We start from the raw sequence: 21,737 nt of genomic DNA, 5'->3' as shown, positions 1-21,737 counted from the left end.
AGCGCGAACTTGCCCAAATCATCATGAAGGAGGTCGTCGGAAAAACAGGGATGTTCTACGAAGAAGGACAAATGTCGCGGGAAGACATCCGAACATGGGTAGCCTCTCAGCGTCTCGACCTGAAGCCTTTCACTAGGCTCGGGGACTATCTCCCTGACTTGGATGGATGGCACGACATGTTGGAGTGATTGTCAATATATGACAATGTATCCGTTTAGTTCATACTTTCTGTATGACGAAACTTTGAGTTATGCACGACGAAACTTTACTTGTGATGTAATTAAACCGTCCTCCTCGACTAGCGATGATCCTCTAGTTAGGGCATTTTGGGTACGATCAACTTTGTTATTTATGCTTATGATATGTTGCTTCTATTTTTGCCAAGTCTGCCTCTTTCTGTTGCTCAACTATATACGTTGCATATCATCGACTCATGTGACGATGCAGGTGCATAGATCATCGATGGCGAAGAAGTGCTACGCCAGGAGTATATATACGACGAGTGGCCGGAGTGTCAGGCCCAGGTGTACCAGTTTCCGGTTTCCGAGCGACATGCAGTAGTTAGTTTAGGTTCACGCTAATGCGAGAGAGGGATACGAACTCATGTACTGCATAGATCCGCTCTCACTCAAAGTGATAGCTCTTCTCGCGTATATCATTGTTTAGATGGATGACGATGTAGTTGCAAGTAATCGAGACTTGTATCGCTATTTTCGAGATGATGACGAGATACCACTTTGTGTTGGATGATGATTATGATGAGACTATTTGTATGTATATGCTATGATTATATTTGTGGCCTCGCAGCCATTTGTATGTGTATCATGATGACATTTGTATCTGCTAAAGATTCTTGTATAAAGCCTGTTCAAATACAAAACAAATATGCAGAAAAAAACAAAAACTACTAAAATTAGCAGTAGCGAGTGGAGAAAGTTAGCAGCAGCGTGACAGTAGCAGTAGCGCGTCCAGCCCAAGCACGCTAGAGCTATTAGCAGTAGCGAGCTTGCACGAAGCACGCTGCTGCTACACTTGTATACCAGTAGCGCGGGCGCCCACGCGCTGCTGCTAAGTGTTAGCTGTAGCGCCTTATTAGTAGCGCCGGTCCCCGCGCTACTAATGTACCTAAAATCCGCGCTGCTGCTAGGCTTTTCCCTAGTAGTGTAATCATGGTGACTATTTCAGAGATGACCGCAGCGGAAACTCTTATCTATGGTAGAATGGTCCTAGCACAGCTTCCCTCCACAGGGATCTGACTGAGTTACTCTGCTAGTGTCGCCTCAACTCCGGCTCCTCGCTAGTGGAAGCCGGGTCCATTCTTATACATGACAACGTTAAAAGCCATATGAGTACATTGAATGTACTCTCAAGTCAAGTCATCATAAAACCATCCAAGCAACACTGCAAGTTACTCAAGCATGAAGTTACTCTAATACCAACAACCATCAAAGACAGCAACAACTTTACACAAACCTCCACCAAGTTTAACTATTGAAGTAAAAAAACAATACTACAAGTACAAAGCTTAACTGGTGAGCAACTAGCACAGCTACGTTTAAGCCCAGGTCTGTCCCCAATGATCACTTACTAAAGCAATGTCTGTCCACCAAGTGTGATCCTTCCACACATAGCTCGGCCCCTGCACACACACGTGAGCCATCACGACTCGCAAGAAAAACGTTGCCGGCCAGTGTATTTGCGGAGCATTCATTGGTAAACAAATATACGCAATACCCCCGCAAAAAAAAACAAATATACGCAATATTCTGAAAATATTCGAATGGACTCGATCATGGTGCGTGATAAAAAAAAATCAATACACATGCCATTCGTTTAGATGTTGGAGGATCTTAGCTGCCCAGCCCGCGCCATCCACACGTGAGCCATCACGACTCGCCAGAAACGTTGCCGGTCAGTGTATTTGCGGAGCATTCATTGGTAAGCGTGAAAAATAATACACACGCGATATTCTGAAAATATTCGAATGTACGTTTAGATGCTGCAAGATCTTAGCTGCCCGGCCCGCGCCATCCAAGCCGTCCATCTCGCGATTGCACGGCCCAGAGCCGCGCTCACGTGCATGCATGCATTCGCCCGATCCCTAACCGCGGCAACGATATCCTCTGTATCTTGCTCCCCAAGGGGGGTAAATTCGCCTCTTTAATCGAGCCATGCAAGCGGGGACACGGCCGCGATTGCATTCTATAAATGGCGCGCATGCATGCAGCAGCTGTGCGAGGTAACCGCATGGCATTTTGGGGCTCGCGCACAGCTACATCTCCTCTTCCAAACCCGGAAAGGACAGACGGCCGCGATCTCCTGCACCGATCCAATGAATTCCAACACGAGATCTAAATACATGGAGATTTTGGATTTCCAGGGCTTTTACTGCTATGACAATCGACAGAGATTTGGCTTCAATCCCCCCCCCCCCCCCCCCCCCCCCGCCCCCCATTTGCTGCTGCTACGCCTGCGCTCGCGCGCTCCCGTCTCTCGCGTGTATAAATTGATGCACACACGACTGGCTGTATCATCAGTACGACTACGACAGTACTAGCATCCCCATCCGGTCAGCTCTTCCTCGGCCGATCGATTCAGCTGCTCATCGTAGTCGCAGAGTCGGTGATCATTATGGTATGCGCTCTACCATTGCTCACCAGCTCGATCGAGAAGTAGTAGTACATGTAGATTTTTCCTTCTCATCATCTATATGTTGTTTTGCCTGACGTGCGGATCTTGCAAAATGGCAGAGGGTTGCAGCAGCAGGACGCACCTCCTTGTTCCTCGTCCTGCCGATGCTGCTCCTTCTTGTGGTATCGGCCACAGTTCGACCTGCGGCGGCGGCGGCGACCAAGGTGTGGAAAGGGGAAGGGACTCGATACAGCGTCATGGCTTTCCATGCCGCTGGGGACGGCGAGACGGGCGATACTAAGGTATAACAACACTGTAGAGTCGGCCTATCACCACATTGCCGGTCAGATCAGATCTTTCTGACGTACTCATCTGCATGCTCCGTCTAGGCGTTCGAGGAGACATGGGACTCTGCGTGCAGGGACAGCGGCGGGGCCAACGTGTACGTCCCTGCAGGAAGGACCTTCTTGCTGCGCGACGCCACTTTCAACGGGCCCTGCAAGTCGCCCATCACCATGCAGGTAACCAACGCTTTCTACCGACGATCTGACCGTACTCTTATCTTCTTATCTAGTAGGAGTACAATATAATCGCCGACAGTGTAAACCGAGGTTGGAGTGTCTCTGCAGGTGGACGGGGACATCGTGGCGCCAAGCACCCTCTGGCAGCTAAAATCGTCAAGCGTGCTGACCTTCCACGAGGTGGACAACCTGACGGTGGACGGCTGCGGCCAGATCGACGGCCGGGGCGCCCCGTGGTGGGATTGCTACAACCACAAGGTAACAACAACCCACACAAACATAGCCGTTGCTTCTTCAATCCATCTTCACGCATTGTCCACAATCTGATCCGCTGCCCCTCTCGTCTCTGACAGAAATGCAGTGCCCGGCCAATGGTAAGCACGCACGCAACACCTCCTCCAGCTGCCGAACCAAAAATACCCATTTCTGTTTAGACTTTAGACAGACATGTCTGCACGTACGCACCAAAAACTAATCCAGGCGCATGTGATTGTAACCAACCCAGCTGGTGTCATTCTCGTTCTGCAACGGCCTACGGGTGACCAACGTACGTCTCAAGGACAGCGCCCTCAAGCACATCAGCGTGTACAGGTGCAGCCAGGCGCTGGTGCACAACGTCTCCATCTCCGCGCCCTGCGACAGCCCCAACACGGACGGGATCACCATTGGGGCCTCCGACCATGTCCGCGTCTCCTCTTCCTCCATCCAATCCGGTACAGTAGCAGCTAGCCCTTGATAAAACCCATTGCTGCTTCATGTGTGTTTGCATTGCAATACTCCTAACACACATTGGACGAGTGCAGGTGATGATTGCGTGTCGATTATAACGGAAACCACTGATGTCAACATCACTGACATCGCGTGTGGGCCCGGCCATGGCATCAGGTACAAATGCACAGCCATGCATATGTATGCAGGCCTTACTGACCAAGTGCATAAGGGCTGATGAATTTCTCTAGTGATTAGTAGCATGCATTAACCTAAGCAGCTTTTTTTATCTTGTTATTATTTAGTGTGGGAAGCCTTGGAGGTGCCGGTGAAGGCCCAGCGATGGTGGAGAGGATTACAGTATCCAACTGCAAATTCTTCAATACGACGAGCGGTGTCAGGATCAAATCGTGGCAGGTAACACTGAAGCAGCATCTACATGCCTTCTCAATGTTGTGCATGTGTGTGCCTTGCATCAGTTCAAAGATCTCAACTGATGGTTGCACGCACCGCTGCAAAGCCATAGGCATATATACCACTATTAATTCCCCTCGTAACATATATGATGTTATGAATGCAGGGAGGGCAAGGCAAAGCGAACGGATTCATTTTCAGGGACCTCAACATGACTGAAGTCCAACATCCTATCGACATCGACCAGTTCTATTGCCCCCAAGGAAACTGTCCAGAACGGGTAAGGAAAACCTACTCAACTCAGTCACCGCCACATTGTTGACCGCTCCATCTTCAGGGCAATGGTTGAGACTGAAATTATGTTGGTTGCCTTTGCAGCAAGGTGGTGTGGCCATAACGGACGCGAGGTTCATCAACATCCACGGGACGTCCTCCGAGCGAGAGGCCATCAAGATCATGTGCAGCGAAAGCGTGCCGTGCCACGGCATCTATCTCGATAATGTCGACCTATCATGGTGTAAACACACTGCTCCACCACAAGCCAAGGTTATGAATGCCCATGGGAGCGTCGCGGGCATGGTGAAGCCACAAGTGCGGTTCTTGGGCCGCTGATCCCCAGTGCTCTTCCCGGGCCGTTGATCCCCGGTGCTCTTCGTTGTGAACATAGTGCTTGGACATAGACAGAGGAGCAGTGCAAAAATTCTTACCTTAGGTGAGCGCCATGTAAGGTCAGGGTAGTGGTGTTAAAATTGGATTGGCTGTAAGGATGGTAGTTATGGCCGACTACACATACACACAAGTTGTAGGCATCAAGCACAATGTATGTTGTTCAAAGTTATGGATGTCCAACTCTTATTGATATAGTGATTGTGGACATGCCTGAAGACCCGATAGCTCCCCCAATCATATTGGGTAGGCCATTTCTAAGAACTATTAAAAGCTATAATTAACGTTCATGAGGGCCTCACGGGAACCTTTAGGCCTTGTACATTGCAAGGTGCTTAGGAGATGCCTAGAGAAATAAGCTAGTTTTTTCTTGAAGCACCGATGGTTATATGTAAAAGATAGACACTTAATTAGGCACTGGTGCTTAAGAAAAAACTCAGTTTATTTTGCTAAGCTCTCTAGACACCTTGCATGTACAAGGCCTTAGATCATCTCTAACTGATCCCCTAAAAAGCTAAAGAGGAGTAAAAATTCTTTTTTTTTCTTCTCTAACCTAACCGATCCCCTAAGAGCTTTAGAGGAGTAACAATTATCCTCCTTGGCCGCCCACCCATGGAGTAAAAAAAACACATCTAGATGTGCCCTAGTTATTCCACATCTAAGTGACTCAATCAAAGTAAAAAGATAAAGATAAAAGAAAATGTTAGCACGAATCTTGCCGTAAAATCGATGACATAGGACTTAGATGTGCAATACTTGGAGCACATAGATGTGCTTTAGCAAAACTGTAAAAAAATCCTATCCCTCTTGGCCCCGCCCTTCCCATCCTGCACCACATCCACTCTAGTGCCGCCCTACTTGCCTCTATCGGCCACCACGAGCCACCGCCGACCCCCTGTAGCACCCGCCACGCTCCTCCCTCACCTCGATTCGATCGGTTCTTGTCGCTGGCGACGCCTAAATTGGCAGACATACGGCCGTCACCGTCACCATCGGATTCGACGCACCTAGGCGCCGACGCGTTTTGCAGGGATTCCACGAGGACCAAACCATGCATCCACCTCGACCACTCCCCCGCCGCCTCTCCGTATGTCCTCCTATCTCGTTGCTTGCATCTCAAGCATCGACCGACCCCCCCCCCCCCCCCGGTCAGCCGGGATCAGCCATCGCCCACCAGCTAGTCGGCGTGCCTCCACCGGTCATCAAGTGTGATCACTGCTGGCGGTTGGTGAGGTGCCTCGTCTCGAGCACGCCAAAACATTCCGGATGGATTTTGTACAAGTGTTAATAGGCGAAGTGAGTGACATGTTGTACGGTTGTTGTTTGGGTTAGGGTGTCACAATTTGAAACTCACTTTTTCTCAAAAATGTATGAAGGAAGGATGCGAGTTTTGATACTGGGAAGAAGAGTACATTGATCTATTGATAGTGATAAATTTGCTAGATGTTGATGCACTAATTGCTAGAGATGTGACTAGAGAGGACGCAATGTCCAAGTTTTAGGAGGCAGAGAAGAAAAAAGTGTGCAAAATCAAGAAGCGAATAGGAGGACGCAATGGGGGGTGAGTGGGGGTGGGTGTAGTGAGTGTTATGTGAGTCACTAGTTAGCCCATGGTAGGTGTGGAGAGTATAAAAGTTTTTCGGCAAATTTCACAAGAAGGTTTTTGACACCTAAACCACCTTATTTTCTTGGTTTGCAAACATTTTTCACGCAATAAGACATCTGCCCAATACAAGTTTCTTTGGACGTCCCGAATAAGACACAACGAATCGCATCAATCGCTTTGATAACTTTTTTTGACAGCTGAAAGAGTCATATAGTACGTAACTAGCAAGTCTAGAACAGAAGAGAGCAGGATTAGTCTGGCCCGTTATTTTGCATGCATGCACACCATCCAGGGAGGTATTCGATGATTTTCATAACCTTTTCGACAATTGAAAGACCATCATATAGAACTCCCTCCGTCCTAAAATAAGTGTTTTAATTTTAGTATAATTTGATACTAAATCTAGTACAAAGTTGAGACACTTATTTTAAACGGAGGAAGTATGTAACTAGCAAGTCTAGAATGGAGACGAGGATTAGTCTCGCTCCTATGTTATCCCGCAAAAAAATAAGTCCGGCTCAAACCGTCCAAGGAGGTATTTGATGGATTTAGCGATAATGGGTTAGAAGGCAGAGGCCAAGAGTATGTAGGGGAGGCCAAGGGGTTTAGGGAAAAGGGGAAATGGGGTAGCTGGGGGACTAAAGGTGTGGTTTGGGTTAGCTTCTCGTTAGTGTGCAAGGTGACGAAAGTTATTTTTCGGATTTTGACGCAAAGGCGGTTCACAAGGGAGAAGTCATGGAAAATGTGTTTTATGTGCCTGGCGGATGTCTGATTAGTTTGAGTGAGCTATGATGAGAGTGTCATCGGTGTATTGTAGCACAATTCGGGGCAAATCCTAAATGTTGAGTGTATGCTACATGGCCATGCATTGATGCACAGTCAAGTTGTGATATTCCTACATGTTGTAATCTTGCCGGTCACGTCCTTATCTCCTTTGCTCGTTACATAGCATGGTCTTGACTTGAGACGCCACACAAGTGAAAAACATGCTCGCACAAGCAACAGTCGAGCCACGGCAAAAGTCGGTCACCACCAATAGCTCCAAAAATTGAAGAAGGAAGGTCATCAGCACCGTCAAATCTCAATTCAGAACGCTCTGGCAGTTCCACGCCAGGACTCTAGATATGGACGTAGGCAATACGTGTAACAACATATAGGCACTACTAGATGCTTGGCAATACAATCACGTCGGATCTCATCTGTTGTAACCTTGCCAGCCACGTTCTTATCTCCTTTGCTTGTTGCATAATTATACGACTCTAGATATGGACGTAGGCAATACCTGTAACAACATATATAGGCACTAGATAGATGCGTGGCAATACAATCACGCCCCATCTCATCTGTCTCTACACTAACGAATGACGTGGGTTTGGTTGACATTCTAGGGGGGCAGCTTCGATGAGACGTTGCGGGTCTCCCTGGATTTGCAATCGATGCAATGTCGGCGCACGCCTTTGAAAAGAATGGAAGTCTTCCCGATTTGGAGTAGGCTTTGGAATCCATGATGGGTGAGCGATTGCGCACGATGAGCGAGAAATTTCATAGGATTGAAAACGACACATACACACACACACGTGAAACGCTGCCGGTCGCGGAGCATTCATTTGTAAACGTGGGGTTCGGCTCCTCTACAGTCATGTTACTACTGCACCCGTAGTTACTTGTTCAATCCGTTGTTCAATCTAATCGGAGGCCTTCCCTTCCTCTCCATCCTTCTCGTCGCAGCAACGTCTTCTTCCCGAGGAAGTGGGCGTTCTTGCTGTCCACCGTGCGTTCACCGACCACTGATGAACTCGACAAACTCGGCCTCAACGGCCGTGTACTCCACGTGCTCCAGCTGGGGCTTCTATTTGTATCTCTAGCTATGACGATCTTGTAAAATTTCAGCAAGAAGGCGATCTTGGTGCGTGATCAACACACATGGCATTAGTTGGGAAGGAAAATCCTAGCTACCCAGACCGCGCCATCCAAGCCGTCCATCTCGCGATCAGACGGCCACGGACGTGCAACCGTGCATTTGCTCGATCCCTTAACGATATCCTCCCTCTGTATCTTGTTCTGCAATTCGGGGAATGAAATACTGCACGCTTTTAATCAATCAAATCATCAAGCCATTGCAAGAGGAGGGACGGACGCGATTACATGCTGGAAATGGCGTCGCGCCGCGTTTTTGGCAGCGCGCAAACGCACGCAGCTGGGCGAGATAACCGCATGGCATTTTTGGGCCTCGCGTGCAGCTATCTCCTCTTTCAAACGGGGAAAGGACAGACAGACGGCCGCGGTCTCCTGCGCTGATTTGGATATCTATAATATACACGGCATTACTGCCACGACAAACAAGAGATTTGGCTTAAATTTCTTCCCCCATTTGCTGCTACGCCTACGCTCGTGTCGTGCGCTCTCGTCTCGCGCGTGTATGTATAAATACATACACATGAGCACACGGCTATCGGCGTCATCGGTCGGTACGGCGGTGCTTGCGACCTACTACCAGCAGGCATCCCCGGCTCTTCTTCCACCGGTTCAGCTGCTGATCGTCGGCGGTCATCATGGTACACGCGTCAGCTCACCAGCTCGGTCGAAAGGTACACGTAGGTTTTCCTTCTCATTTGCCTGACGTCTCATCGTAGATCTTGAACATGGCAGAGGGCCGTGCTGCCGATGCTGCTGCTTCTTGTGGCATCGGCCGCAGTTGGATCTGCGGCGGCGGCCGGGCGGCGGAAAGGGGAAGGAACTCGATACAGCGTCATGGCCTTCCACGCCGCCGGGGACGGCGAGACGGATGATTCCAAAGTATGTATAACAAGAGCTTAATACATGATGCTAGACGTGCATTGCCGGTCAGATCAGATCTTTCTTACTTACTTACTTATCTGCACCCTCCTCCTTTGTCTTGCCGGCAGGCGTTCGAGGAGACATGGGACTCGGCTTGCAGAGACAGCGGCGGCGCGACGCTGTACGTCCCTGAAGGAAGGACCTTCCTGCTGGGAGAGACCAAGTTGCAGGGACCCTGCAAGTCACCGATCACCCTGCAGGTAAAAAACATCCGTCGATCGACGACGATCAGGCCGTCCGTCCTGCATCATCCATCTTCGTCTCTGGTCTCTAGCACAAGAGGTATAAGTATAACCGAGGTTTGTGCTTGTGCAGGTGGACGGGGACATCGTGGCGCCAAGCTCCCTCTGGACCCTAAAGTCGTTAACAAGCCTCCTGGCCTTCTACAGGGTCGACAACCTGACGGTGGACGGCATCGGGCAGATCGACGGCCGAGGCGCGCCGTGGTGGCACTGCTACAACCAGAAGGTAACAGCAGCATACCCGGGCAAGCAAAAAGGCCGTTGCTTCTTCATTCTATCTTCATATATACATACATTGTCCACAACCTGACGCCACTCCCTCTCTCTGGTTCCCACAGAAATGCCACTACCGGCCACAGGTAAGCGCACACACAATCCCTCTTCCAGTTTCAGTCTGGAACTACTAGCTAGTCAGACATATGTATGTGTGTGTGTTGAAACTCATTCAGGCTTGCACATACATGCAAAACCATGCAGCTGGTGTCATTCTCGTTCTGCAACGGTCTACGGGTGACCAACATACGCCTCAAGGACAGCGCCGACAAGCACATGAGTGTGTTCGAGTGCAGCCAGGTGCAGGTGCACAACGTCACCGTCATGGCGCCCGGCAACAGCCCCAACACGGACGGGATCACCATGGGGGCCTCCGACCATGTCCGCATCTCCTCTTGCAACATCCACAGCGGTACAGCCCCCCTCCTTCAGTAGCCCCTGACTGATAAATAAGATCCAGTACATGTGTGTTGCACTCTGGCATCAAGTGTGTTTGCAATACTCCTGAAGTGTGCTTGCAACACTGCTGCTGACATGGATACATTGGACAAGTGCAGGTGATGACTGTGTGTCGATTCTAACGGGCACCACCGATGTCAACGTCACTGACGTCACGTGTGGGCCCGGTCATGGCATCAGGTATACAGATCCAGAGCACAGACATGCTTATATATGCAGGCCTGTGCTGACCAAGTGCAAAATATATTCCGATGAGCATTCTCTAGTGAGTAGCATATCACATTGAGCAAGGTGGCTTTTTTGATCTTATTGTGTAGTGTGGGAAGCCTTGGAGGTGCCAGTGAAAAACCAGCGCTAGTGGAAAGAATTACAGTATCCAACTGCAACTTCTTCAATACGATGACCGGTGTCAGGATCAAATCGTGGCAGGTAACACTGAAGCCGCATCTACACGCATGTGTGTGCCATCAGTTCAAAAGATACCAACTGATGGTTGCATACACCATGATAGTATGTTCCCCAAACTTATATGATGTTATGAGAAATGCAGGGAGGGCGAGGCAAAGCGAACACGTTCCTTTTCAGGAACCTCAACATGACTCAAGTACGGTATCCTATCGACATCGACCAGTTCTATTGCCCCCAGGGAAACTGTCCAAAACGGGTGAGGAAACCAATTCAATTGAATTCAGTCACCACCACTACACCAGATGCATCCTGAAAGACAACGGTTGAAACTGAAAATCATATTGGTTGCGTTTGCAGGAAGGTGGTGTGGCCATAACGGACGCGAGATTCATCAACATCCGGGGGACGTCCTCGGAGCAAGAGGCCATCCAGATCCTGTGCAGCAAAAGCGTGCCGTGCCACGGGATTTTTCTCCACAACGTGGACCTCTCTTGGGCCAACCACACGGCCCCAACAAAAGCCAAAATCCTAAATGCCCAAGGAAGCATCGCGGGCACGGTGAAGCCACAAGTACGCTTCCGCGGCCTCTGATCCCCAGTGCTCTCCGTTGTGAACATAGTGCTTGGACATAAGACAGAGGAGCAAGTGCAGAAATGCTTACCGTAGGTGAGCGACACGTGAGGCAGGGTAGCAGTGCTAAAATTGGATTGGTTGTAATATGATGGTGGTTCATGCCATCTCATATCTGTCATGCCTACAACTTCTCAATGTATGGCCATTCTTCTATCTATAATATATAAGCAGGAGCACCGAGGTGCTATCTGTGGCAGCAATTCAGAGTATCTCGCATGATTCTGTCTCTGACCGGCCGAACACCACATACCGGTTGTTCGCGACGTTGTCGTAGGCGAAGTCCCTCACAAACCTAGCCATGGCATCGCAACGAATCAGTAATTGCTACTTATATTGCAGTGGTTCAGTTGAAATGTGAATTGAGCTTACAGGGGGGCAATTTTGAGGAACGCGGCGAGCTGCGGGAACGGCAGGTTCAGGTACTCCATTATCCTCAGCACGGCATCAGACTTGATGTATGACCTGCACTTCCAAAAAACATTTCTCACACTTGGTCCATGGCTGATGTCCATTGACAATAGCAGAGCAGCTAGAGGCGATGGTTACCTGTCCTTCTCGACGAGGACGACGCTGGAGATGTCGTCGGGGCTTCTGCCGGACCGGCGCAGGAGCTTCCTCCCGGAGTCGCTCTGGAGGGGGACGTACCTGATGCTCCGGCCGGGGTCGTGCTCCCGCACGAACCGGACGCCGCCGTTGCACAGGTTGCACACGCCGTCGAAGAGCATGATAGGCCTCGAGTCGGCGGGCTGGAAGAACTCGGCGTCCGTGGCCGCCTTCACGGGCTCCGCCGCCGCCGACGCGACCGCCCGTAGGCTCGGTCGCCGGAGTCCCCGTCCTCGTCCTCCCGCCGGTTGCAGCTGCAGCGGAGGCCCGCGCTGCCGCTGGGGCGGCGGCGCAGAGGGCGAGCTGTAGTAGCTGCAGCAGTAGCGCCCGGCCATGGTCGCCATCGCCTCTTTCCTTCCTCTCGTGTACCTGCTGTGCGGTGGCTTGTTTGAAGCTTCATTCTCTTCGCAGCCCAACGCGCGGTGCGCATCAGGCTACGTGGCACGTCCAGCAACCGGTAATTTGGCCAGGGTAAAACGGGTTTGCATTTGCTTCCAGAATTTCACATTCCAAAGTCCAAACGGAAAATAAAATTACATGAGAAGCACAGCCTGTACATTCGCACCATAGTAATATCAATCAACAAGATTATAAACGTAGAGCCACCAGATTATAGGACCAAACGGAGCACACGCGAAAAAGATTATTTCCAGCAATACGAACCAGCCAGTGGTTTGGAGCAAGAAATGCACGCGAAACAGATTATCATCAGACAAAGAGTTCACAAACACTGACACTACGAAAATACAAGTTAAACAGGGACACGCCATGTCTCGTGCATTGGTTTTGAAAGTTTTAAACAACAGCGATAACAAAGTAGAGCAACAGGATGCAGTCGCTACGGCTTTGTTTGGTTCTTCAGGCCTCCTCCTCGCCTTCTTCGGCATCTGCCGCAGCAGAGGCCATCAACTCGTCGAATTTCTCGCTCTTTCCCAACTCTATCTCAATCTGTGTGAATCCATAGGTAAGTCAGTCTCGGTAACACTTCATACATAAGAGAACTGGCATATATTGACAAACAAAGAAATAAGGCACACTGCTGATAAAACATCGTTTCTTCTTCTCTGTTACCTTGGCCTTTTGGAATGGGCGGCCTCTCGATTCGTCGTTTATTTCCACCGTGGATGTTCTAATCTCTACACACGACAAGGTTAAAAGAGGAAAGTTCAGAGTAAATAATGACAAATGTGGAGAATGTTCATGGCAGCAATGCTGCCCATGATATATATGATCAGACATAATCTGCATTACAAGGAAAGAAGACGGTTCTTACTCTTCTCAACAGCGAGGCCGTTGTTCTTCAGAATCTCCGCCACGGTTACAACAGTCGCAATGGCTGCAAACAGATCTTGGTTAGTGCCAACTTCAACAATAAAGAAAACATCAAACCACAGAAACTCAATGAATATGGTAGTGCCACTAATATGTCCAGATGGTAGCCATTAACTTACATATGTAATCAATGAATTTTACTTGGGAATCTTAAAGACTCATGCTTGTGTTTTTCTACATCCATGTCAAAATGCCCATGGTTTGCAGAAGCAGAAGTATTGTGGGTAGGGCCATAGTTATATGAGATTACTCAAGAACGCGAGAGCGAAAAGGTCCATAGTGTAATGGTTGTGGCTCCTGAGTAGCACGACCAGCGCATGATTCCCCGTGGGAGCAAATTTTCAGGGCTGGTTAGAAAACCTTCCTCGCTGGCAACCCTTATATCTGCATGGTGCCAGCCCGGCCAGTAGTAATGGTGGCGGCCGGCCTGTGTGTGCGGTCTGTCAGGGTTCGTGGGGGTTTCTCGGTCGGGAAGTGAGGTTTCTTCTTCTTGCAAAGAAAACGTGGGAGGCGATCTTTCCCCCACTGGCTGAGTACTCAAGAACGCTGTCTTTCCCCCACTGGACGAGTACTCAAGAGCGCGAGATACAATCCGCTTGACTTTTGCACAACTGAATACACAATATTCAGTTATGCAAACATGCATATCCCATGACAGAACACTAACGAGAACAGATTAAGCAAAAAAATATCACAGGAGAACGTTAGGGTGCAATTCTTTTTATCAAATGAACCCACCAGTTTCTGAAACTGGCAACACCACAGTCCAGGGAAAATGTTAGGGTTTAAGCAATAACAGAATATTTTGCGGATCCAGCTGTCCCGAAGGTCTGTAGCGGTTAACTACACATCTAAGCTGTAAAATATGACCGCACAATCACTCGACCAAATTCGCGAAAACGCGAGGCAGCAATCACACCATAAATAGTGTAAACATGGCAATCCGATGGAGATTTAGATGATATAACAAGCAGCGTTACCAAAACCACATCCCCACCGGCATTCAATGAATCAGAGGCACGGGAGAAACGAGACTCACCCATCCCGAGCGCCGAGAGCTCGACGTCGCCGTGCTGCTGCATATACCTCTGCAACCAACCAACCAACGAACGGAGCAAAATCGTTTCAGAGACGGCGCCGACGAATGGGGGGATCGAACCAAAAGGTGGATTGGCCGGCACGGTACCTTGGCGAGGTTGACGTAGAAGAAGAGGGGCTTCTTCGTGTTGGACACCTGGATGCGGTTGCTGCTGGCGCTGGCGCCCCGCCTCTGCCCCTCCCCGCCGGCGGCCGCGGCGGCCGGCGCGTCGGCCGCGGCGCCCGCCGCCCCCTCGCCGTCCTCCACCTTGAGGCCCCTCACGCCCTCGGTTATCCCTTCCACCGCCATGGGTGCTGGCTGGCTGGCTGCCGCGCCGCAAAGCTGGAGCAGATCGATGGGATTTTTTCTAGGTTGTGTAGTCTCGACCACGTTGCGTGCTGCGTTCGTAGAGAAGAGAAACGGACGGAGGCGGAGGAAGAAGGTGGGCAGACCCAGCAGTCGCGTAACCCTACTTTGCTTGGGCTTTTCTTGGTCGTTGCACCCGGCCGACAAAAACAACGCGAGAGCTGTATCTCGCGGAAATCCCTATTTGACACGCGGTGCGTCGAGTAGTCGGGGCTTAGCACAGGGGAGCCCACGACTTACCCGGCCCGTTTTCGTCTTTTCGGAATCTATTTCTGTTTCTATTGTTCTTTTTCTTTCCTGTTTCTTTTTTGGTTATCAAGTTTATTTCTCTTTTCTCAAAATCAGTTATACAATTTAAAAAATGTTCGCAATTTAAAAAATCTCAAAAACTATTCCTGTTAAGATATTTTGTTCAAAAATTTGAAAGAATGTACAGAGATTCAAAAAAAGTTTAGAATTATAGAATTCTTTGCTTATTTTTACAGTGTTAGAAAATTCAAAAAAAGTTTAGAATTACAAAATTCCAAGAAATGTTCACATTTTTAAAATTTTCTCACAAACTCAAAAAATATTCATGAGTTTCAGAAACTTTTGCCGTTTTAAATATTTGATAAATAATCAGAAAAAATACATACTTCCAAAAATAATATAAATTCAAAAATGATTAGGTATTTCAAAATTGTCCATGTCTTCAAAAAAATCACAATTTCAAAAAATGATCGCATTTTAAAAAAATTGGGTTTCCCAAAATATTTTTTAGGCTTTTAAAATTTATTCACAAAATTGAAAATGTTCATGTTTCAAAACAAATCAGTATTTTCAAAAAACAAATGTCGCGGCTTATAGTTTTTATACCCCTACAATGGCTAGCCAGTAGGACCAACAACGGTAGGTGGTTTGATTCATCACACGCGCAAAGCCATTAAAGGATCAACAACGGTAGGTGGTTTGATTCATCACACGCTCAAAGCCATTAAAATCAACAACACTAGGTATGTGGTTTGATTGATCATGCACGCATTACCCTTCTTGGATTTGTTTGCGGCACCATTTGCGCACTGTAGGGACGACCCAGTTGGGTGAGCCCCTGTGTGACTCGTGTTTGTTCGACACAAGGTGCGGCACATAGGAGGAACCATATCTCGCTTATAGCAGATGGAAGGAGCTTTCATACGAAGGATTTTTTTTTATCTTTCCATAGCTTTTGGGCCGGCTTAATTCGCTATTTTTCTTTTGCTCATTCGTCCGATGTGTAAGTTTTGTTGGTTTTTTTCTTCTGTTTGATTATTGATAGAATTGGTCTGTTTTATCATATATGTTTCTTTTTCTGTGGTTTTAATTACTGTTTGATTTGGTTTTCACTTTGTTTTTCCATTTTCTTTGTTTCTTTCTTGCTTACGTTTCTTTTGGTTTTTATTTTTCTGTTTTCTTTGTTTCTTTTCCAATCTTCATTGTTTTTCCTTTGTTTCTTTGTCAGTTTACACTGTATTCACTCTTTTTGCATTGATTTTTTGGTTTTATTTTTTCCTTGGATTCTTCATTTTCCTTTGTTTGTTTGTTTGCTTTCATTTTTTAATAGGACAGGAACATTTTTAATATTTTTTTAAAATTTTCTAATAAATGAACTATTTTTCATATACATCTGAAACAACTTTTCTGTATACATTAAATATATTTCAACACATGGTTAATTTTTTTTCAAATATATGGTTTAATGTCTACTTCTTTATATACACTGTACATATTTTGAATACATAAGGAACACTTTTTACACATGTTTAGCATTTTCAATATATGATTAACATTTTATCATATATATGTTTTTATGCCTATTTTTCATACATATTGAATATTGTTTTTACACATTTGAAACATTATTTGTGTACAGTATTAACGTTTCTATATGACATGATCAACATTTTTTTCAATATATATTTTTATGTTTAATTTTTCATAAACATTGTATATTTTTCATATACATCAGAACATTTTTTTACACTTGTTTAATTAAATACATGATTAATTTTTTTACTTTTTAATGACTACTTTTTAATAAATGTTGTACGTTATTCGTATACATCAAAAGCATTTTTGTATACACGTTTAACACTTTTCAAATGAATTATTAACAATTTCTTACACTAAGCGTGCATTTTCTTTATTTAGAGTTTTACAATACATATTTAAAACACATTGCCAACATTTTTCCAACAAGGCTTAATAACACTTTTTAACGTACATTTCTTCTCTTTTTAAGGCTTTTTTGATCGTTTTTAATACTTTTAAACATTTTTCCCAAGGCAAATCCATTTAACAATTGTATTATTCCCGCACCCTTTTTTATGTTCAACCATCTTGGACATACATTTCTTAACTACTAAATCAGCATCTTTCCTTTGAGCAATCAACATTTCATACCACCAGGTGTACATTTTCTTATTAGGATATATCATGACCAATTTTCAAATACATATTTAAATAACATTACCAACACTTTTCCAAAAAGCTTAAACCATTTTTAATGTATACTTCTTGTATTTTTTGGTTTTTCTGAACATTTTTAAATACATTTTCAACACTTTTTCCAAAAGCAGATACATTTAACAATTGTACCTTTTTCATCTGTTTTCAATTTCATGTATCTTGCACATACATTTCTAGATTCAAAAAAATGCACATACATTTCTTGACTACTAAAATAACATTTTTTTCCTTTGAACAATCAATATTTTTTTTACCATTGGGTACACTATCTTATTTGGATATATCATGCCCATTTTTAAGTGCATATTTAAAACACATTACCTACACATCTCCAAAAGGCTTTAAACTGTTTTTAATGTACATTTTTTTCACCTTTGTTGATGTATATTCCATAAGTATTACACATGCATTTCTTAACTACCAAATTAACATTTTTCTTTGAGTAACCAACATTTTCAAACAAACATTGAAAAAAGTTAGAAGAAAAGAAATTAGAAGCAAAGAAGAAGCGTGTAGGATATTGAACGAAAACAAGAAGGCAAAGTAGAAGCAAAGAAGAAGTCAAGCAACCAGAAAAAAAGGAAAGAAGAAAAAGACGATTCAAATGTTGAAAACCATCGGTGCTTCAGGAAGCCGAGTGGACCGGTCCATTCTCGAGCCACTTGAGGCGAGCGGTGGCTCTCTCTCGCGTTAAGCAAGTCGTAGACACACCAGAAAATAACTCAAAACCCAACGAGTGCCCATACATGATATCGGCCCAAACATCACACCAACAGCACAGAAAAAACCCAAATAAAACAGTATTCGATAAACTTCAATTTGTCACATGAAAAATGAAGCACTATCAACTCAAAAAATTATCAAATCATTATGTTGATTTATTAAAAAAATCATTCTAGAACAAGAATGCTATACAAATATTTATGTATACTAGTTAAAAAAATATTACATGAAAATTTTGTTCAGTAACAATAATGGAATCAAAAGTAGACACTAAATAGCTACCAAGAAAAGTTAAGAAATAAGGAATAGAGTGTTTCAAAATGTAACGTCCCAAATTTTCAATTTGGTATGTTATACATAGATCATCATTTGCATATCATGTTTTATTGCATCTTGACAAATCCTCGATAAATCCTAAGCAACTCAAGGACCCTCGGAGAGAGTTGGGGATTTTCTCGAATTTTCATATTTGATTTTCGTCAAATAATAAGACGAGGATTTTGGTTTTAATTATTTTCTCTCCGGAAGAATATTCATTAAACAAAATAAATGAGAGGAGAAAATATGACTTCTCCAAAACAATTGAAATACTGGAGGAAAAATGTTAAAATCTTTTATTGGAATTTACTTGGATTTTATTTGCAATTTTTATTGCATTAAAAATATTACATGTTTTCAAAATATTTATTTTGTGTTAAAAAAATGTTCACCCTATTCTATATTTTCTAACTAGACGGGGAAAATTTATTTTACATTTTTCTGATTTTTATTTATTTTTCTGTGAATTATTTTCCGTGAAACTTACTTTTTTTAAAAAAAAAGGACGCGCGCGCCTGCTGGGCCGAGCCCAGGCCGCCGGCCCACCCCCGCGCCCCTCTCCTCTCTCCGCACGACGCCGCCGTCGCCGTGTCCATGGCGGACACGGGAAGCCCCGCCGCCGCACCTTGCCCCTTCCCCAAGCCACCCCTCGGCCCCCCTCTCTCTCTCCTCTCATCAAGCCGCCGCCGCCGCCCCTCATCTCGCCGAGCGCCGCCGCCGCACTTGCCTCGCCGCCGCCGCCGGAAGCCGAGCCGCCGCCGCCGCCGTTCGTCGCCGGAGCCGTGCCCCTCGCCGCCCCCTCGCGCCCCCCCCCCCCCCCCCCCCCGAGCCCGCACCCCGAGCCCGGAGCCCCGCCGGAGCCCTCGCCGGAGCCGCCCGACGAGGTACTGCCTCGGTGCCCCGTTCGACTTTGCCGGTTTTTGTTAAAAAAAACCCTTCATTTTATTAAAAAAAACCTAGATCGGTTTTTTTTCGGTTTTATTATTTTGCGAGCGTTCACCGAACCGTTCGTTTTAACGAACGAGTTCGTCGGTTTTTTCTCTGTTAACGAACGTCCGTTCTTTAACCGTTCGTCCGTTTTTCTTTTTCGTCGGATTTTTTCTGCGATTATCTCAGATTCGATTTCTGATCGAATCTTCGATTCTGTTTAACTTCTCGCTCGTTTATCGGAATCAGGCGATTCAAGCGCCTAGAGTTTCGTCTCGAAATTCTCTTTCCGTTTAACCTACTCAAACAAGTTTTTGCTACAGTAAAATTTGACCTAGATCCAGATTAGTAAACGAAGCTTCTTTCTTTCGCCGTTTGACTTTCGTTGCGTCTTTCGAGTTGATTCTTTTTGCAAACCGGAGTTCTTAAGTTGAACTTTCTGGTTGGATCTTTCATTCGAGTTTTACATGTGCATTAGATGAGTACTGATTGTATGCTTGTTTGTTTGCGATAGAGTACCCGGAGTGTGCCGCTTGTTACTTCGACTCGTTAGGTTTTGCGGATCATCAGCAAGGCAAGTAACACCTTGATCATACTTTTCATACCCAGTTTTATTGCATTAGATCTTTTCTTCAAACATTGCATGATTAGGATCTAATTAAATTGTGGGTATTGGGAAGTAGTTGAGGTAGTACCTATTACCTGTTTTCTATTCAAACCCTTGGGAGTTACTTCTACGTTGCTTTATTATTGCCATGCTATGCTCGTAGACGTGGATGGGTTTGAGTGATATTCATGACAGATGTGAGATGTTTATTAATGGTTCAACTTAAGGTGGCAACTAAAACTCACATCTGGGTGGATTGAGGCACCTGGAGAACCCAGTGTTGTCTGTTTGTATAAGGTCCGCCACCCAGGCTCAAAGGGATCATAAGATTATTCATGCTAGAAACTTCCGTGTGCAGCCACAAGCTATTATGGGCTCTAGCATAGTTGAGTAGGTTACAAGATCTCTTGAAGAGGTGGGCTAGCAGATGTAGGGGAAAGTAGGTGTACCGGTCCATCCAGAGTAAAGAGTGATTGTTTCTGAAAGGCTGTGTCTCGGTCATCCGTTTCTCAAACATCATGCAGTGCGAGAATCAAGCGGAGGCGATCGAGTCTTGTGGGGAAAAGTGCGCAAACCTCTGCTGAGTGTACAAACTAATCATGGTTAGCCGTGTCCCCGGTTATAAACAACTTGAGTATCTAGTACCTGGATTATCATTTGAATCTCATCACCATGTTACCTTTAATTAATTTTGTTGGGTTAATGATGACACCTAATTGGGATTGAGTTGGAGGTACCTTCTCAATGTTTCACAACCACCATGATAGTTAAATACAATTTATTCCTTTGGAGTAGGATAAAATTGGCTTTTCGCAAAACTGTAACCATAGAGCTTTCCACCAGCCATATATGCATGTAGTATAGCATTGTTATTGTTCATTACTCTCTATGTGTTACATTGCCAGCATATCCTATGTGCTGACCCATTTTCGGGCTGCAACGTTTTATGTTGCAGACTTTTCAGACGACGAGTAAGGTGCCTTAGGTCGTGGTCTTATACTCAGTGATGCCGCTGGAGTTGATGGACTCACTTATCTTCCAAGTCTTCCGCTGTTATCGTTATTAGATGGCCTTAAGCCATGTTTATCATACTTAATCTCTTCGGAGATATTCGATGTAATAAGTGTGTGAAGCTACTCTGTTATAAATCCTCCATTTGTACTGTGCGTGTCAGCATTACTGATCCAGGGATGACACTGGTGCACAGCAGCACAGACCATTTGAGGTCTGGTCGCTACAAAGTTGGTATCAGAGCACACGCTGACTGTAGGACACGACCACTAAGCTTAAGCCCTAGAAAGTTTCTCTCTTCTCATTTCTGATCCCTCTCCACTTTCTACTCTTTTAGGAATGGCCAATGCAAGGAGCAAGTTCATGCAACCCGATGAAGACACGCCGTTTGGACGACACTTGAAGGAAGTCACCAAGTACTTGAACATAGGAATACCAAGCATCACCGGAACCTACAACGCCACATTACCCGAAGAGGAGAGCTGGAAGATTCAAGTTATCATTCCAGGAAGGACGTTTGTGCCAATTACTGAACCCATAAGATTGGTTTTCGAAGCACCAACTTGGAGTTTAGGGAAGAGCATGGCCGCACACATCGCCATGGGACGCATTGGAGAAGTCTATCACCAGGAGCTTAAGGATACAATTTACCAAATTTGTGGACGCCGAGACGCGCAATGGGAGATGATCAGAACCAAGAAGGATGGATCAATTGCAGCTTTCATCCAGGAGCAGAACCAACATATTCGTCGCCAGGAGAACCAGATGTGCACGGACAAGGAAGAACTGAAGAAGGCATTAACGAAGATCAAAGAGCTCCAAGAAGAACTCAAGGCTACACGCGAAGATTATTTGGAGGAAATCAACGCACTAGTAGGGAAGAATGACG

General features: G+C 45.9%; 4 protein-coding genes across 4 annotated transcripts; 2 read left to right on the top strand and 2 right to left on the bottom strand.

Moving 5' to 3' along the window:
• Nucleotides 1-2,888: 2,888 nt before the first annotated feature.
• Nucleotides 2,889-5,158, top strand: LOC109776974 (probable polygalacturonase At1g80170). The gene is made up of 8 exons (XM_073510064.1): nucleotides 2,889-2,933; nucleotides 3,021-3,152; nucleotides 3,261-3,410; nucleotides 3,658-3,865; nucleotides 3,956-4,037; nucleotides 4,166-4,277; nucleotides 4,441-4,554; nucleotides 4,653-5,158. The coding sequence occupies exons 1-8, from the start codon at nucleotides 2,889-2,891 to the stop codon at nucleotides 4,884-4,886; spliced, it is 1,077 nt and encodes a 358-aa protein (XP_073366165.1). The 3' UTR covers nucleotides 4,887-5,158.
• A 3,840-nt stretch (nucleotides 5,159-8,998) lies between these two features.
• On the top strand, nucleotides 8,999-11,599 carry LOC109776975 (polygalacturonase ADPG2-like). The gene is made up of 10 exons (XM_020335637.3): nucleotides 8,999-9,101; nucleotides 9,196-9,342; nucleotides 9,453-9,584; nucleotides 9,700-9,852; nucleotides 9,965-9,985; nucleotides 10,104-10,311; nucleotides 10,457-10,538; nucleotides 10,676-10,787; nucleotides 10,909-11,022; nucleotides 11,124-11,599. The coding sequence occupies exons 1-10, from the start codon at nucleotides 9,099-9,101 to the stop codon at nucleotides 11,355-11,357; spliced, it is 1,206 nt and encodes a 401-aa protein (XP_020191226.1). The 5' UTR covers nucleotides 8,999-9,098; the 3' UTR covers nucleotides 11,358-11,599.
• Nucleotides 11,460-12,401, bottom strand: LOC109776976 (DCC family protein At1g52590, chloroplastic). The gene is made up of 3 exons (XM_020335638.4): nucleotides 11,946-12,401; nucleotides 11,769-11,861; nucleotides 11,460-11,691 (listed from the first exon to the last, which is right to left on the bottom strand). Exons 1-3 carry the CDS (start codon nucleotides 12,344-12,346, stop codon nucleotides 11,601-11,603), a joined length of 585 nt encoding a protein of 194 aa, XP_020191227.1. The 5' UTR covers nucleotides 12,347-12,401; the 3' UTR covers nucleotides 11,460-11,600.
• Nucleotides 12,402-12,689: 288 nt separating this feature from the next.
• On the bottom strand, nucleotides 12,690-14,882 carry LOC109776977 (uncharacterized protein At2g34160). Its single transcript, XM_020335639.4, has 5 exons — nucleotides 14,521-14,882; nucleotides 14,374-14,422; nucleotides 13,276-13,338; nucleotides 13,074-13,138; nucleotides 12,690-12,950 (listed from the first exon to the last, which is right to left on the bottom strand). The coding sequence occupies exons 1-5, from the start codon at nucleotides 14,719-14,721 to the stop codon at nucleotides 12,861-12,863; spliced, it is 468 nt and encodes a 155-aa protein (XP_020191228.2). The 5' UTR covers nucleotides 14,722-14,882; the 3' UTR covers nucleotides 12,690-12,860.
• Nucleotides 14,883-21,737: the final 6,855 nt, after the last annotated feature.

This window comes from Aegilops tauschii, chromosome 3 (genome assembly GCF_002575655.3).
Source record: "Aegilops tauschii subsp. strangulata cultivar AL8/78 chromosome 3, Aet v6.0, whole genome shotgun sequence".
NCBI lineage: Eukaryota > Viridiplantae > Streptophyta > Magnoliopsida > Poales > Poaceae > Aegilops > Aegilops tauschii.
This window is presented reverse-complemented; position numbering and strand designations above follow the sequence as displayed.